Here is a 19,658-nt window from a genome sequence, read left to right as displayed (position 1 = left end):
CTGAGGAGAAATGGGAATAAATGAACACTTTTGAGATTACCAATAAAACCTTGGTCTTAAAATTACACAATAGTAAATGACTTCTACAGGATGGTTTCACCTCAAGTTTTCCACACAAATTTTTTTTTTTAAATGTGATTATCAAAAGACAAAATTTAACCTACTCAGCACTCAAACTATTTTGCTTTGGAACCTGAATTTAACACCTGAAGCTAATTTAATACTTATTAAATACATTAAATGCCTTACTATGAGGGACACAGGTATTGAAGGTAAGTTTTAAAAATAGAGATTTGCAAAAAACAAGTATAGGAAATCTATTCCTTATTTTACACTGCATTTTTAAAATCTACTTTTGTTCCAAACCTTCTTTTAAAAGTAATGTTTTTCTTTCTTCCAAACAGGGATTTTGCTTTTCTTTCAATGCATAGCCACCCAAAAAAAAAAAAAATCCCTATTTAATAATTAACTATGTCAATATGATCACCAAAAAGTATATTAAACAGAAAGGGAAAAATAAAGAGAATATGAACCTAAATATCATCTTTTTCTATGGATTAAAACTAAAAAACATTCGCTAACATGCACTCCCACCAAAAAGGAAAAAAATCCAAACTTTTGTTTACCAACTTTCCCCCTTTGCCTGGAAGCACTGTGCTAAGTAAATAATAAATGCTAATCATTCTAAATTCAATTTGGGAATTTTTTTTCTGAGTGCAGCACTTTATTTAGCCGTCACAGATTAATTTTTACAATAATTACAGTGCCTCAAAAGATTATTTCCTATAATTCTCACCTTCACAAATTCATTCTAATATATTTAACTTTCCTACATTAATTAGTAGACTAAGTCACTGAATCAAATTAAACCTGTGCAAAGTTAGTTAAACAGAAGACTTCTATTGTAAACATAAGTCAAAATAAATGTATATATTTTACAACATTAAAAGGAAAGCACTGACCCTGTGCCATCTATCTATAACTACATTGCATTGTCCTGTGGAAGGTAAGTTCTGAAGTAAACTTTTGTTCCCAAGACACTGGAATAAAGGTCACTGAAGAGGTAAATGCAATATGCATATCACTCTTACAGTTCCCACTGCCATAAGATATATGGAAGCAAATATGTGTTAAAATGGAACCAGCTATAAATTATGGTCAAATGATTTTTTTTTAAGTTCGATGGGGGAAAAAAGCAAAACTCTGTAACTGTTCCTCACCAGACAAGAGCCTTAGATCTTGTACTTCGGCCTTTGGTTTTGTTTCCTTCAGGTGAATTGGAAGCATTTGCCTTATGAGTTTTCTTATGATGTTCAAGATAAGTCTTTTTGGCAAATGCCTTTCCACACTTATTGCATCTGTGAAGAGAAAAGTTTTTTGTGACTTTTACTTCAATACCGACGTCAGCTACTTCATATTTTTTACTAGGAGAATTAGAAGTGCCATCGTGTTTTGAATCACTATGTTTTGCTTCATCCCTCGAAGGGCCTCTTTTTGCCACTTTATTTAGAACAAAATCAATAGGCTTTTTTATAGCTCTGATCTCTAAACTGGCTGTTATTTTCCCAAGATAGCGAGATGACTTTTTATGAACCACAGTTATGTGTCGTATCACATCACGTTTCCGACGAGTTTCGTAAGTGCAAAGAGGACACTTGTAAAATTTAACATAAATGTTATTTCCATCTGTGTGCAACTCAATGTGTTTAGTCAAGTTCTGTTTGGAAGTAAACTGACGTTTACAAAGTTTACAGTAAAGCTGCTTAAAGTCAAAGCCAGCTGAAAGTTTTGGTTTCCTGGTTTTTTGCTGGCCACCTGCAGCCGACGGACTAGTTGATTTAGGGCTTTCAGCGTCCTGTTTAACTTTATTTTTCTGTGCTGCCGGTGTGTTCTTTTTTTCATTTGAATGATTTGTTCCCTTTAATTCATTCTGTGGAGAATGGGTAATGGAAGGGGGTGAAGATTCTACAGAATCTGCTGGTTCAACTTTAACTTTTATTTCTGAACTGCTGGCAGTATTATTAGGGCCTTTCTCTCTTTTAGAGTTTGTTCCCGAAAGAGTTATCTTGTGGACAATTTGCATATGTCTTTTAAGCATTATTTGTGAACTATATTTCCTCTTGCAAAGGAGGCATTTGCATGCAGTTAAATTGTATTCAGCCTTTGAAGACGACTTTTGTTTTCGAGTCTTAAAAGATTTTTTAGGAGAAACAGAATCCAGGAACAAAGGTTGCCCAGGCTTTGTTGCTATATCTGGAGTAATTGAATCCCTCCTTAGTCCTCTATGAACTTCATCAAAATGCCTCCTTACATTCGCTTTTGTAGCAAATGATTTACAACATACTGGACAACTCCTACTTAATGAAACTAGAACATTCTTACTGCGTCCTTTAGAGGATTGGTTTGGATTCTTTCGAGTTTCAATGTACTTTTTCAGTTCTTCCATCTTTTTCTTGTGCACTTTTCGAATGTGGCGGCGAACACCTCGTCTAGAATTGAATTCTTTTCTACAAAGACAACATATCAACTGGTGACCAAAATCAGAATTGTCAGAAGTTTCCAAGTCAGCCTGTGATTCCTGGGGTTGCTCATCAGATGTAGGTACAACTTCATCTGCAACAATCTCAACAGGAGGGGTCTCTACAGTTTCCACCTCTGTGTCAGTAACTGGGACTGCTTTAGACTGTTCAGTACTAGCTTCCTGTATTTGAACTTCAGTTTGTTCAGGAGTACTGCTTGACTCTGTGACTTCAGTAGGATTATCAGTTCTTGAAATATACTGAAACACTGCATTTTGATTCGTTTCTATGGGTTCTAGCTTAATAATATATTCTCGCTTGTCCACACTTGGATATATGGCTTCTAGGAGATCATTTATGGCTTGGCTTTGTTTATCATTTACATCAGGAAGGTCTGTTAAGGAAAAATCAACATTTTAATCTGAAATAATTGGCCTGTTCTAGTCCTCTAATATTTAAAATATATTATACAACTCTACCTTAAAATTTACTCTTACTGCTCAAATGTATTTTTAAGAGCATTACCTATTTTTCAGTATTTTATAAATATAAAAACTAGTATTAACTAAACTAAATTTTTCTTAATTTCAGATCTCATCCTGATACACAAATATTAAACATAAATACAATCTGAGGTGCTATTTATGCTTCTAAGTGCCCCTATTTTAAAATATCTAAGTACATGGATGATCTAAAAAATAAAAACAGTATCATATATTTTAGTCTGAAAGTTTTAGGTGAGCAAAGGAAACTCAAAAGTTCTCATGACCCTGGTGGATAAAATAAAGAATGCTCCATATAAATAAAAATGATATTTTATAAAACAACAATACTTCTATTAACTTAATCCATAATAAATAATGCAGTCTAATTGCATGGGGACATATGAACATCTCAGAAAAATTAGGTTTGTAAGCAACAGTATAAACATGAATGGCATGATGTATATAGAAGTTTTTGTTAAACCAGTCTTATTATGTGTCATCTTAACATGACAATTAAAAACTATAGACTTACTCCAAAATTAGAGCTAGTTTATTTGTACAATAGTTACAACCTCAATAGGCAACCAAATATCCCACTGTAACAGAGGTGATCTAATGTTGGTTATGTGTCCACATATAAATCTAAATTCTGACTAAAAATATATCACTAAATTTATTATCTATTTAGAAATCAAGAAATGATTCATAAAGATTTTCCAGTCTTTTTAAAATGAGTAAAATATTGTCCATAAGGATAATACTTTCACAAAAGTGCGAGTGCCTTTATTATATAAATTTGTTAGACTACTGTGAACTCTTCTTGAGTACACAATAATCTGGCAAACATATAATATTCTTCTTGAGTACACAAAAGTCCAAGAAGAGTACACAAAAATCTGGCAAATTCATTTACGTATTTCACTCTTTTAAGTTCATTCTACAACCAAAGAATAACTACCAATAAACAAATAAATATTCTAGTAGCATTGTAATTAAAAGGTTAGATCTGAAACTGATTTCTATGTATTACCATGTAGTTTATATCTCAACGGTAAAAAGAAGCACAGTAAGATCAAAGAACAGTAGAAAAACATTTCTATACAAATAAGAAATATTTGTCTCATCTATATCCTATAATATACTTCAAATCTGATCCATAATAGTAATCAAAACAGTATTTGGTATGTGGAGTTTGTATTTCATTCCCATCCCCAAAAGGTTAAATTGAAAAATGCATAATATCCACAATGCATGCGTAGTTTCAAGCTGACAAAACAAGTTCTCTATTTTGTAAGTTCACAAAGAAATAATAAAGTACCCTAGTATTAAAATATTTTAAAGGATTTACATTAATTCTTTAAACCAAGAAAATAATACCATTATATACTAACTTATCATATAGGAACAATACAATTGAATTCAACAAACATCTGGTCCTATGAAGACTATTAGTTAGTCCCTTGCCATCACCACAAAAAGTTCTGATCTGACGTAGCCTGTGACACACTGTAATTGCTGACAAAGTAAATGGTCTACATAAATTTCACAGAGAACAAACACATCTTCAAATGAAGTCCCAGAAAACACTAAAAACATTATTAATAAAGATTTTTTAATGTTCTCCACCACTGCCTAGAAATCAGTTTACTAATTTACTCAATTCTTTGTTCTTTATTTCCAGTGTTCTCATTCACTTAACAGGAATCTAATTAAGTGATTAATCTTCTCTGGTAACAAGCATTAAAATAAAAAGGAAAACACCAAGGAAGTTTTCCTTTCAATCTTATAAATATTCTAACATCTTAATATCAACTTATAAATATCCTGAACATGAACTATTAAGCCATTCAAAAACAATATCCAATATTTCAATACAAATATATTTATAAATCTAACTTCTGTGATATCTAGAAAAACTCAAGTGGAAAGCATTGATATGAAAGTGCTTATCTAAGTTATCAAATATAATATTGAGTCATACATTCAATTTTATTCTCCATCATTAAATCACCTATAACTAGATATCAATACCTTTTAAATACAAAGGTATAGTCATGATCTAAAAAAAAAACTGTAAAATGCATAACCAAATATATTAATAAAACTTACTGTCATCCATCTGGAGACTTGGTGGGCAGTAGAATTTCTTATGGGTAATTAAATTTGGTAATCCTCTGAAGAGACTGCGGCATAATTTACATTCGAAAATAGTGTCCACATCTTTTAATAAAATATGCTTAAGTTGTTTAGTTCCTGGGGGTAGAAAGAAAGGAAAATTTAACACAAAAATCCACTTTACCTGTACTTTTAAACTAGGCAACCACTGTTCACAATCCAAAAGTGCAGTTACTCCTTGAAAACAAAATATTGGCACTTATAATTTCTACCACAATATATTTATAAATAAGTTATAAACTAAGTTTTAAGCAAAATCCTAGTATCATTTGGAAATCTGGACAGCTAAGAAGGATACCCTTTTTCTATTTCAGCAGTCAATTAATTCTTGTGATATCTCAAGACTGTGGTTCTGACATCTGGTTGATCATTACAGTGAGCTGGGAAAAAAGATGTATGCAACCCTTCCCTAGACATTGTGATGCTACAGATCTGAAGTAGGACATAAAAATGCTCCCCATCATTTCTTGCCAAAATTTTGGCTGGTTCTTTCAGCCCTTTTCTGAATTAGGCAGTGAACAAGGGAGGTTTTCAATTCCCTATTCTTTAAAGAAGGTCAAAACTTCACTAAAGGATTGCCTTGCAACTTTTCTTTAAAAGTTCAGTTTACATTATTTCAGGTTCTGGACCAACATGGGATTTTGGCTGTTTAGTGTGACAGTAGAGAATCTCCACCCCTAGTGAGATAAAATTTTCAATTTTTGCTTAGGTCTCTTGATAGCACTATAAATCTATTCAAAGTCTTTCTCTCTCAGAACTCTTACCCCAATTATAATTAATTAATTATCAATATGATTACCAGTTCAATGCCTGTACTTGCCGCTAAATTATAAACCCTGAAAGCAGCTAAGAGCAAGTCTATCATATTTATAAATACCAAATACTAATCTCTAATAATAATATGTATTTGTTGAAGAAATGCTACTGATCAGTGCTACTGATGGAAGAGCAAAAGGCATACAAAAAAAAAAAAAACATGGCAATGAGCATCCAACCTTTAAAACAAAAATATCCACCAGGAATAAAACACAACGAAGTAACCTTTTGTTGTTACTTCTTATAGGTCTTTGCCACATGCAAGCTGATAAAATTATCTCCAGTCCTTTACTAAATAAATATATCTTCAGTTTCATTAAATAGAGAAAATAATGATAATACGGATTTCATTTTATCACTTAATATTTACAAAGTGCCCTGAAAAATACCTTTAAGATCCATCTAGGTGCATGGTGTTCTGTCATTGAACAAGAATTTGACTATCAAGTTCTAGGACTACTGAAGAATATAAACTACCTTCGTATACTTTCTATTAGAGGATCTATAAAAGTTGAATATTTTTATTCAATATTTTGTAATCTATTCACATTTAATTTTTAAAATGTATTTTATCATTATTTTGACAATGATGGTCAGCCCATCAGAACATTACTAAGTCTTAAGACAATCCAAATCCGATATTATCTAGTTATGTGACCTTAAAGACCTATATAATCTTTTCACTTTTTTTACCCATCTTGTAAAACAGAACAAAAACCAAAACTATCTTGAAGAAGAAAATAATATGAACTTAAGTTTCTACTGGAAAAAACAAACATAAAAAAAAATTTCCACCATTTCCCAAATCCAAATCTATCATTATTTTACTATACCCTATTAGCACAAAATTTGAAAACAAATTTTAAAGATGCAGAGAAAAGCTTGCTCATTATTTGTACGAAGTAAATTATCATATGTACATATTTCTCTTGTCCATTTCACAATATAAAATAACAACGAAGAGCTAATGTTTAGTTTATAACTAGTTAACCTCACAAGTGATTAATAAACTATGAAAGGTAGACAAGGATAAAAACGCTTTGGCTCTCTAAGCCTAAGCCTCTCTAATTGTTCTACGTGTAGTTATTTTAAAAATGTAGTTGAGTAAAGTACCACTGGAGGGCAAAAAAGAAAAATTTTGTACACTAATTCTAAATTAAAAGACCTACTAGAGCCATGCCACAGATTTAATTCTGTCTTTAAATATGGTCAAAAAACACTGAAGAGGAACACAGAAATAACATTAACTAGATTTAACTTAATTCAACTGAAGATTTAACTGGAAAGTACACAGTAACAGATTAAAAAACATAAAATAATCTGTAAACACCATTAGGTTATACGTAAACAGGTGTAAAAATATAAGACTATCCCTAAGTCAGACATATCATTTTGTCTACCAGGTTCTCTCATTCACAGAAAAAAAAAAAATCAATTTCTTAATTAGTCCTAGCAGTAATATCAGTAAGGAATATAATATTTATTCCCAATAAATATGCAAAAAAATCTGACTCTAATTTTATGTATCAATCTTAATTATCAATTACAAATGCTTCACCCAAAACACACACACACGCACAGAGGTATTGTTGACCCGGGCATACCAAATTTCTTTCAGGTCCACAGATAACACCAAATGTTCTTTTCTCCCTCACTTTTCAGGCCTTTGCCTACACTTCTTTTCTCTCCAACTGTAACATTCTCCTACTTCTCTAGTCTGGTTCCCTTCTAGTAATCCTTTGGATCCCAAGTCAAAAGTTACTTCCTCCAGGAAGTCTTCTCTGACCCCTCTCTGGTTTTGTTAAGAATTATTTCACCTATACTCCTATAGCCTATGTCTATATATATAAATATATATATATATATATATATATATATATATATGTCTATATAAACATCCCACCACCTTGTTAATTACTTTTAGGTATTCCCATTAAAAATAGAAGTTCTAGGGGAACAGAGAAGATATCTTTGATGCTCACCACTGTATTCCCAGTCCTCAGGATAATGATTGGCATTGTTAAGTGACACAGTGGAGAACTCTCTTTAGGAATACATTTTTTTTTTAAATCTATGAATTCATTAAGGTACAAAGCGGGGGACTTAAAGATTTTTTTCTTAACACATTTTACAAATGTGAAAAATAAGATGTGTCTTATTCCGGTAATACAGAAAATAAAATTTTTCCCCTAAGTTAGTTTCAATCACCATTTAAAGTATTATGCTGTTCCAATATGGGCATAACGGCTTTAGTTAAAATCAGTTACCATTTACTGATTGCTTTTCTCACTTACGAAAATAAATAGCCAACCAACTAAACCTCTGACAACAGCCAAAACTCCCTAACACCTGTGACAATAACAACGTTGTCATCTAGACAGCAACATACAATTTTTCCACAGCTCTTGATCCTAGAAAACAGCCAGGTTGCGTTCCTCCATATTATTTCTTTTCCCATACCACTCTTTCGTGTTTTAGGTTTTAAAATTATCTTAGAAGTTACCACTTCCATATTGCACAATAAATTTATAGAATACAAATCATTTTAGGACAGTACCTACTTGATGAATCTTGTTTAAGTGGGAAAATTATCTTAGAAGTTACCACTTCCATATTGCACAATAAATATATAGAATATAAATCATTTTAGGACAGTACCTACTTGATGAATCTTGTTTAATCTTGTTTAATCTAGTTTAATCTAACAAACATTTATTGAGCACTTATTTAATACCAGATACAATGATATTCACCAGAAAATATCAATATGAAGGAGATGGTCTGTGTCCCTGAGAAATTCACAGACTAGTATAAACAGCTGCTTTCCTAGAAACACAGACCCAGAAGACATGCTCTGAAGATGAATACCATAACAATAAATCAAGCAAATCTACATTTTTTCCTTACTGAACCAAAAAAAATCTAGTCCCATTTAAAATTTATTACAATTGCTATGTAACAGTCAAAACTTCTGTTGTATAACATGACACTCTACTATGCATCTCTCATAAACCATACTTCCATCCTAAGATTTTATGTACAGAGTCAGAACTGAGGCATTATCATTCAGTCACAGCTTATACCAAGTGTAATTAAAATGGCTTCAAGTAAAAGAATAAAAATAAAAAACACTTCAAAGAAGTTAAATGACCAAACCTAAGAAAACTTCTCTCTTCACACCAAAACAAAAATCTAAATAACAGACACAACATTTAGACAGTAACAGTGGCACTAGCAACCATCACACAAAGTTAATTCTTATTTTTCACTATCATACTATGAAAGTTACAATTTATTCCTAAGAATCAAAAAAATATATATATATAGTTCCAGGAGGGAGTTCATTGCACACCATAGTCTAGTATATTCTACAATACTATATAATCTTTTTTCTACAATGTTATTTATTATTTCTCTTTGCATATTAAATATCTCAAGAATTTAAACAGAAGATGCCAACTTCATATTAAAGACCAAAATGAGTCCCTTTCTTTTCCTCCCATTTTTCTATTTCTAATCTTATAACATCCCACAGCTCTTTCACCTGTATCAGATAACTAAGAGATTAAGAAAGAATATTCCCTGGGTTCAATACCCAGCACCACAAAAAAAAAAAAAAAAGAGAGAAAGAAAGAATACTAAATACAATTACATCAATTTAATAAATACCTAAAAGATACAAGTACCTAAAAGCAGTATACCTTTTTTTGTTACTTAAATTTTGTTTGGGTTTTGAAAAGTTAAAGAGGAAGAAAAATAAACTAAAAGCATTTACAGAAAAGAGAGAAATTTGAAGACACCAAATCACATATGTGATCCTAGAAGGAATAAGGCAAATTCCACAAAACAAAAAAAAAAAAAAAAAAGAGAGAGAGTAAACAACATGTTTCAACACAGACAACCATCAGGGATTTCATCTGTAACAACAAAACAGGTCATCTTCTAAAAATATGAGGTATCTATCTCTGGGCTAATATCAAACAACAATCAAATCTACTGTCAACGCAAAGGTACACAGGAGTGTGCAGTCTGCTACCATTTGTATTGGGAAGAAAATAAGGGATATGTGCTTGTATGTGTATAAAAGGTCCCTGGCAGAAGACACATAAACCATGTAGCAGTAACTGCTTGAGCAAAGAGGAACTGGGGGACAAAATAGTGAAGAAACTTACTTACTTTTTGCTCTATATCCTTTTTTTTTCACCTATAGGCACATAATACTTATTCCAAAAGAAAAATCTATTTAAATTAATTTACAAACCAAGCAGTCATAAATAAAATTATATCAGAGATGAAGAATAATTTATAATTTAAACCCAGGAAATGTATCCAAAACAAAAGCTGAAGACTAAGGCAAAGAGAAAAGGTTAAAAACTGGTCAAATGATATAATACACATGGGCTTGGTGGACCTTAAAAATGAGTCAACTCCTTCCTCAGACAGAAACTTTTATGAACTTCTAGCTAGGGTTGGATTTAATACCAGCTCATGGACAGCCCAGTGTAAGCAGAAGTTGAACACTCAAATGGTGATGATTCAGTAAATGAAGATAACTGTATGAGTTTGAAGATAAAGGTAACTATCCTAACACATTACCACTACCTAACCTGACTTGGCCTCTGAAGGTTAACAAGAACAAAAGCATGGATTTCTGAGCTCTATCTTCAAATATCTGGCAAAGACACATATCAACACCAGAACAGTTCTTTAGGTGCAATGTGTGTAACCTAGTTGTAATGGAAAGAGCCAAGAAAATGAGTCACTGAGGGTGTGCTTGGAAGTAGATTGGGACGGGAGGAACTGACCGTCTTCAAGGTTAGGAGGGATTTAGTCCCTAAGTTACATGGCCCAAACTTTAAGGTTTAGTCAACCCAGACTTAAATACCTTTGTACTAAATAAGAGATACTTTAGTAAATTTCAGGTTACCCAGATATGCAAGAGTTTACTAGCTTGAGAAAATTAAAATGTCTTAGTTATGGGACACAATTAAGAAATAATTCTTTTTAAATCCCAAATTAGTTTCTCTGTACCCGTCAGTGTATTTCTAAATTATCTTTAAACTACTGATTATTTAGAGAATTAAAATTATGTTTTCAGAATTTGCCTACATAAAAAATAACTCAAAAGGTAAATTTGCTGAGGTCATTTTTAAAAGAATACATTTCAAAAGATAAACATAAACAGCTTTGTAATGATACAATTTCAGTCCCTGTTCTTTAGCTTACATAGTAAAGACATGGCAAATAGAAAATAGGTATAATCATAGTACAATAAGAAAATAATTTTATCTTTAAATATTTATCTTCTAAGATTAAAACACATGGATTTCGAGTACAGAATCTGGTTGAAAAGGATTTTTTAAAGAAGATAAAGCATTTTTAATTAACCAATTCTAACTTTTCAAATAACACTACAATAAGCTAAAGCAGTATAAATAACCTTTAATAAGAAATATTCCAAAAGAAAAAAACCTTTGGTAAGACATATTACTAAATGGGAAAAGTTATTACACAGTATAAGAACAAAAAAAATTTTATCTTTGTTTAAAATTAGCAAAAATAAATCATTCTATTATGCCAGAAATATAAATATTGTCCCTAACAGGTAAATTTTCATTTAAATTGTATTAATTACAGAAAAATTTGACTTATAATTTATTTCTGATAACCAAGGACAATTATCAGAAATTTAAAAAACTCTAAAATAGGTTAACACCATCTAACATTTAATTCAGCAAAAATTCAGTGTACACAGAATACAAAAAAGGCAAAATCACAAGGACTATAGATGAAAAAGAAATGTGTCTTGAAAAGTCAGGGAAAATAATTTCCTCTAGATTAAGGGACAACCTACTTTTTAGAATCCTCAAGTAAAGCAAATATATGCTTTTCCCTTTTACATTTTAAAAACAAGCACCTAAAAAAAATTCTCATCAATAGAAAACCAATAGTTACACATAAATTATTTGTTGCATTCAATCTCAGAACTTTTTCATGAAGATTGTAAGCTTTAAAATGATGACAAGAAAAATAAATAAATAAAATGATGACCAGATATTCTAATCCTTTAAGTGTCCACTAGTTAGGTGCCCATCAGTTGTGTCTATTTGCTTGTTCTTGTTTGACTGAACAATCTATGATGTCAGAGAAACCAAATTTATAAAAAGGTGGACAAGGGGATTATGAGAATTGCAACAACCCAGGACATTACTGATAGCACAAGAGTGCTAACAGTTTTCAACCATTTATATGTAGTAACACCTATTCTGAAGAAATGAATTGCAACTGTAAAAATATGTTTATCCTACAGCCAATTCTTATAATAATCTAATGGAAGATATCAGGGTTGGAATATGTCTTTTTTTTTTTTCCAACTATCCTGTGCTCTATTAAAGCTATTGAAAAATCCAGAAACTGCAGAATTTGGTAGAAGGTGAGTCACACAAACAGAGATGATAAGGTAATTCATCTAGAATAAGTTGACGTCTCAAGAGATTCTGAGTAATCTACTATATCAAAGCTTTGGAAAACCCAGAAAATTTTAATACCTTTTCTTAATTTATAAACATGAGAAAAGATAACAATGGATCTTTAAAAGGAGAAGCACTTTACCAGCAAATATGCCACATAATAGATTTCTTTAAACTATACTGATCTATTTTAAAATTAATATATACTATATAGTAATGAAAAAATTTCTATATCAATATTGATTCATCTGTTTTAAAATATATAACATTAAAAGTATCCTATAAAGAGAACTAACACATACATCTTATGTTTTTAAATTATGTATTAAGATTTCTAGATAGTTTTTAACTACTATGTAAAGACTCAAAAATACATCCTAAAATATTCATACCTGATCGAAAGCATTCAATTATTTGTTGAATACCAGATTTGGATGTCTGTAGTGGTTGCTGTAACAAAGGAGGATCTCCAGGTTCCAGGATATAAACTACATGGAAGACAAATACCCACCCCAATCCCCACAAAAAAAGGGTTATTTAAATCATTTACTATTGAAGTAAAACAAGTTTGCTACAATTATATTAATGAAAATCACATTTGCATATATTTATACACACACACACACACATCATCATCATCATCATCATCTTTATAAGGCAAAGTGAAACAATGTACAGAAAAAGCAAATAATTCTCAAAGAGGCTAAATTAAGGCTACATAAGGCTAGACATTAGTTTTAAATTAGATTTCTTACTATTTTGGTATCATTTGGTGCACATGCTATGTTTGCCTTTTTATTCCCATTAAAGAGGATTCACTATGTTTATCAAAAATTATAAGGCAATAGTGGCTTTAGCTACACCCAATAAAGCATTCCAAAAGCCTTTGGATAATCTGGTATATCTCTCTGAACAATTATAATAGCAAAACTAAAAATCTACTGTCTAAGTAACTGAACAAGTGCACAAAGATTGATTTACAAGAATGTTTTCCCCTAAGCCATTCTACAACACTGTATAAAGTAAGAGAAACTTCAAACAACTTTTTAAAAAGTCTCTCAATAGGGATGAGATGAAATTATGAAACTTTCATAAGAGAATCTTCACAACTATCGAAAAGCATGAGCTGTACTGACATCAAAGGACATCAATAATTATTAAGCAACAAAAACAGGATATAGACTATGATCCCATTTACATTAAGACATATTTAAATATACAGAAAACATAAATGTAACATATATTTGTGTGTATATTGAAACTAATATGAACAGAAAAATAGTCCTGAACAAAATTTAGCAAAGCTTCTGTCATTCTGTACAGGAATGATGTTCACTTTCTGCCTCACACTTCATTGTTACTTCAGAGCCTGGGCTTTTAGAAGTGGTACATTTTAGAAGTAACACATTTTTACACAAGTAAAAATAATTTTTCCATTTTAAAATAAAAATTTTCGGGCTGGGGTTGTGGCTCAGCAGTGGAGCACCTACCTCGCACACGTGAGGCACTGGGTCAATCCTCAGCACCACATGAAAATATATTAAAAAATAAAGGTATTGAGTCCATGTACAACTAAAAATATTTTAAAAATTAAAATTAAAAAAATAAAAATTTTCGTTTTTATATACGGTGGTCCTATATCACCTGTACGTTCCAAGATTCTTGGATTAGTGGTATAAATACATAATTAATTATGATAATATCAAGTAAGGTAGCTGAAACTACAACTGATGGGCACCTAACTAGTGGACACTTTCCATTAGTTATCAAACAGAGAGGCTGTGGTAGAGAAAGATGGATCATTTTAATTATCTCCTTTAAAACATTGTTCAATGTTCTACTCAAGTATTACCATCATAAACCAAGACCATTGCTTGGTGTGGGGAAATAAAAAGGGTAACTTCAATAATTGGGGCTACCACTGCTTCAAGGCTCACACTTGGAAAGCAATTAGCTTTTTGATAAAGGGGCTGATGCCTGCTGTGCTATGCATATAGAAGGAGCTTTAGAAGTGTCAAATCAAGTGCTCAGAGTACACAGGAGGGACCAAGTCATTTCATTAAGCAAAATTTTTCCCAATTTTAAGAGAAATTTTAGGAGTATTTTAAATGAATTAAAAACATATACACACACAACTCATTTTGAGAACATCTGACACTGGCAATAACTGCAATTGTAAAGAACCTAAGATACACATCTGGACTGCCTGTGTTTTTATTCTTGTTCTGCCATTCACTAGATACAACTAGAACAAATTAAACTCTGATTTCTTTCACTTCTCTAAAATGGGGACAATAAAAGCATCTAAATCACAGGACTGTGTCAAAATTAAACTAATGCAAGTAAACTGCTTAAAACAGAGGCTGGAATATATTAAGTGCTCAATAAACATTCTATCATCTTTATGATGTACAAATCAACAGCTCACCTGACACCAAAAACTGAAAAGTCTTTTTACAAAATCTAATTAGAAGTCAACCTCTTAGACAAACAATAGCAGTCTATGAACTGATTGATAATACTGTCTATTTGAATTCAATGGTTCTATTTCCAGTGCCTGTTCATTATAGCAATGGTAACTGTTTATAAAATAATTTATAGAATATTATAAAAGAAAGGGTGAAAACCCTCCCAATGTAAAGAACAAAATAGTTAAAGGTCTGACTCTACAGGCTTCAACAATTCTAGAATTAGAGAATGAAAACAAACAAAAACAAATGGGTATTGTAGGGATATGAGGGAAAACAAGACACTTTGCCTTACAGCCCCCTTTCCTCATTCAAGTATATGCTTCAGAAAATCATCTATAATACACTAACTCCTACTTCCACATGACAATACCTGATTTGAAAGCTAGAACAAAGTTTCCTACCCCTCTCCCTCAGATCACTGATACCACCAAAACACATATTCATCCTGAGACAACATTCAAAATAAGCTAGGGTTAACCTAGTTCTGCCTGAATGTATCCACTTGGAAATCACATCTGTAGAGATCCCACTATCAAAAACAATTCTTTCTTCATTTAAAAAAAGCACGCTCAACTCTAGAGACTTTTATAGATTAACATTTCTATAAAGTTCCTCTTAAATATCCTATCATTCTTCCCATTCTTCCCACTCAGGCCTATTCAGGTTACAACCATTTAACCTAAAAGAAAAAATAAGAGCAATCACAAAAAACTGCCTCCAACCCAAAAGCCCAAACCCTCAGAGCATCTTTTCAGATAGCCTGCCAAGAACAAACTCCCCACAATATAACATCCACTTCTGTCTCCTACATTAAAATACTCCTTAAAGATGCTTCTAATTATGTCTGGGATTTGCTTACAAATAATAGGGGGTGGGAAGCAGTTGGAAGGTAGAGAAAGGAATTGTGGGACAATAGAATATATAGATGAAAAGGATTGTGTAAGTATTGATAACTAATGGAGAGGTGTAATAGTTACAACAGATTCCTTACAAATTATATTTTGAAGGTTTAAAATTTCTATTTTAAAAAATTCTTAAAACATAACTAAGAAAATACTTCACATACACTGACAGGTTTGTAATACCACACTCACTATAAATTGACCCATTCCATCAAGGCACGATGATCTCCTCAGGAATACTGCTCTCTTCTGAGGAGTCACCCACTATTCATAATCCAAATGAGGACAGACTGCGCAAATGAGCCAGTTAAAGAATTTCTCAAACATCTTGTCATCTTCCATCTGAGGACATCCTTTTAAACACTATCACAACAAAATATATTTCCTTCAATCCTGGAAACATCCTCCCATTTAGAAAAACTTTCCCCTGAAATAATAATGAACTACCCTGTAAGTAAACAAACTTCAAGCTTTCCATTGAACTAAATCCTCAGAAAGTATTTGATTCTAGCTAGAAAGCAAAGAAACAAAAACTACTTTTAATCTGATAAGTCTGAGTATTAACCTACATGAAAAATATTTCTGGGAAAATAAAGATGGAGTTTTTAAACTATGTAATTTCTCTAACTTCCTGTTAAAAGAAGACAAAAAAGCAAAAATAGTTCAATATACATTAAAAAGTTAAATTTCAGAAAACATTTCTTCTGACATTAAAATCCTCTAGTATAAACATCAATTATCAGAATTATATTAAGTAAGGTATGTTCACAAATTATCTTATTTACTTGTTTTCAACCATCTCTTCCCACTCAAAATTTTGTGAGGAGCCCAGCAGTAGCATATGCCTGTACTCCCAGTTCCCAGGAGACTGAGGGAGGATGATCACTAGTTCAAGCCAGCCTGAGCAACAAACACACTGAGATCCTGTCTCAAAATAAAAAGTCTGGAGTGTAACTCAGTGGTAAGAATACCTGCTTAAGCATGCAAGGACCAGGGTTCAATCCCAGTACTGAAAAAAAAATTTTATGAAGGACCTTATGTCTTATTCACCATTTATAATCTCACTGCACTAGAGAGCACGTAGCACCTAATAGGTGTTCAATAATAACTTATTAAAGAAATGAATGAGCAAACACGAGACTGGAGTTGTAGTTCAGTGGTAGGGCACTTGCCTAGCATGTGTGAATCACTGAGTTCAGTTCTCAGCACCGCATATAAATAAATTAATTAAAATAAAGGTCCACTAAATGAGAAAACACTTCTTCCTAAATAAGATAATTTCATTAATTTAACTTAAATGACTTGAGGTGTTCTCAGAAACAAACTAGAATAAAAGGTCAGTGGAACACAAGAATAAAAGGCATTCACATTCTTAAACTTCATAACTAGCAAATAGCATTCGATTCCATAAAACATAAGCAACCAACATAGCTTCAAATACAAAAAAACAGGCAGTGTGAAAGGATATGGTCAGAGGCAGTTGAACAGAAACTGGATCACATTCTGGGATTAACTGCTTTATTGTAACAGGTCAATTATTACTGATCCCAACAAAGTAGACATAAGGCCATAGTACAAATTTTATTCTCATGTGCAGCAAATTTTTTTTGAAAATGGAAATTCTTCCCCTTTAGCATTGCCATTTATCTCCATCAGAATATTATTTAAAATGAACTTACTGCAATGAAACTCAGTACATAAGTGCAGTTACTCCAAAAAAAAAGCAAGCAAAAGTTTAAAAAAAAAAAAAATCTAGTAACTTCTAACTTCAAAATAATGATAAACACCTGCCTTTGAACTAGAATAGAATCATCTTTATTTGGTTTAGTGACAGCATGTACTTGATTTCCTTTTAAGCTGCACCTCTAAATGTCACAAAGCACATCAAAGTTATAACCAGAACTGACAATGGTTTATATACCACATCTATCAAATTAACATTTGTTAATTCTTCATGAAACTCGAAAAAAACCTTTCATTTTATAAGTTAAACTAAAAAACAGTTCCACTTAATAAAATATCTTAGAATACTTAACGTATTCTATCTAAAATATCTGGACTTTTTTTTTAATACAGTAAGCTTTTTATAAAATATTTTTTAAAAATTAACAAAACCTGATTCAGCAAGTTCAACCGACCATCTTTAACCCAACTACATTCATTTTTTGACAATTCTTTGATGAAAATGCATGAGAAACTTAATTTTTTAAGTTTAAATGAAATAATTTTCACAAAGGTAAACGCTAGTATTCTTCTACCTATCTTTTCCTTTATCTCCAGTTTTAAACATTCACAGAGCATAAGGGTAACACCGCTGGCTGCCTTCAAAGAACGGAAAAAGGACTGAGTGATTGATCTTGTGGAAATGATTGAAAGTGACACTTGCAGTACTTTCTTTAAGGGATCAAGCAGGGGAGACCTCTTGTTTATACAAGCTTTTAGCTTCATAACTGGTTTCTTACTGGGGAAAATTTTAGCCTATTTTACTTAGGAATGACTTTTGGGGTAAGAGGAAAAGAAAACTAGAAGGAACCAGAAGGCAGAGTGGCTCTGACGGAGGGCAAAGTCACTGGGAAAGAAAAGGGACACACCTGGTTCACAGCATCCGTGATGATGGTGGTCAGTTTGACAGTATTTGTCCCTCAAAGGCATTTTCAGTGGGTGCGACCTACTTTCCTTTCACTGTAAGAAGCTCTTCATTGCGCCTTGGCTGTGGAAAGAGACACAAACCCGTCACTCACCCTGAACTTCCTGGGGGCTCTTGCTGCCCTTCCAGATATGTTCCCATCACCCGACCTCGGCTTGCCCTCCAACCACCCACACCTTCTTCTCGGAAAGGAAGCGGACCGACGCCCGAACCCGTCTCCAGCCCGAAGTCCCCGCACAGGTTCATCGCCCTACCCGGAAACGCAGCCTCGCGCGCGCAGCGCGGCGCGGCGCAGGGAGAAGGCCTGGCCGGCTGCGCGGGCGGCGGCGGCCTCGCCGTCCCGGGCGGGCGGGCGCGCGGAGAGGGTGGCGCGGGGCGCGGCGGACACCGCCGGGCTCCCGGCCGGCCGAGGTGCGGCTCCCGCCGGAGGCCAGTCCACGCCGCCCCCTCCTGCCACGCGCGCGCGTTGGGGTCTCCCTGGCGCAGCCCAGGTGTCCAAACCAAGTGTGCCCAACTTACTTAACTCCTGGGGCGGGCGGGCGGGCAGGCCGGCGGGCAGGCGGAAAGAAGGTAGGGCGGCCAGGCGGCCGCGGGGACAGCCTGGCGGGGAGGCGGCTGCGGGCCCCACCTGGCGCAGTCGCAGCGGACCACGCCGAGGGGTTCGGGCCGACGCGCTCCCAAAGAGTCCCCGCCGGCGCTGACGCGGAAGCGCCACAGCTCACCACGTCCCTCCGCGGACCGAGGCGGCGGCGCCGGCGGCGGCTCACGGCGTCCCTCCGCGCTGTGGGGCCGAAGGGCTGGCTGCGCGCGGGCGCGGGCAGTTGACAGGAGGAACCGCCCGGCAGCAGCGCCGCCGCCACCACCGAAGGAGCTGGAACCGGAGCGGGCAAGACCCGAAGCGTCCCTCGCCGGGGCAACGGCTGCCGCCGCAGCCCGGCTCCCCTCAGCGCCGCTCCACCTGCAACGGTCCCTCAGGCTTTTGGAGAGGGGCGGGGAAGGACGGGGGTTACCCCCACCTTGGGCCTTTCTGGTAGCAGCAGTTGTTTCAGGAAACTTTATTAAGTCAGTCCTTCTCTTTCTGTCTCCCCCTCCCCGGAGAGTCCGAGCTACCGCCGCGGAGCGGGTAGGAGGGGGAAGCAGAGACTCTCCGGCAGCGACGGGGAGCGACTGACT

General features: G+C 34.2%; 1 protein-coding gene across 2 annotated transcripts in view; it reads right to left on the bottom strand.

Moving 5' to 3' along the window:
• Znf800 (zinc finger protein 800) overlaps positions 1–19,137 on the bottom strand; it is a 49,361-nt gene extending 30,224 nt beyond the window's left edge. For both annotated transcript variants that reach the window (XM_047559888.1, XM_047559889.1), the window contains exons 1-5: positions 19,005–19,137; positions 18,430–18,548; positions 12,858–12,953; positions 5,114–5,257; positions 1,221–2,913 (exon numbers count right to left, since the gene is read on the bottom strand). In XM_047559888.1, the coding sequence (XP_047415844.1) occupies positions 1,221–2,913; positions 5,114–5,257; positions 12,858–12,953; positions 18,430–18,490 (1,994 nt within the window). In that variant the 5' untranslated portion in view covers positions 18,491–18,548; positions 19,005–19,137. The remainder of the gene's footprint in view (positions 1–1,220; positions 2,914–5,113; positions 5,258–12,857; positions 12,954–18,429; positions 18,549–19,004) is intronic.
• Positions 19,138–19,658: the final 521 nt, after the last annotated feature.

This window comes from Sciurus carolinensis, chromosome 8 (genome assembly GCF_902686445.1).
Source record: "Sciurus carolinensis chromosome 8, mSciCar1.2, whole genome shotgun sequence".
In the NCBI taxonomy this organism is placed as follows: domain Eukaryota; kingdom Metazoa; phylum Chordata; class Mammalia; order Rodentia; family Sciuridae; genus Sciurus; species Sciurus carolinensis.
Note: the sequence above shows the minus strand (reverse complement) of the source record. Positions and strands in the feature narration are given on the sequence as shown.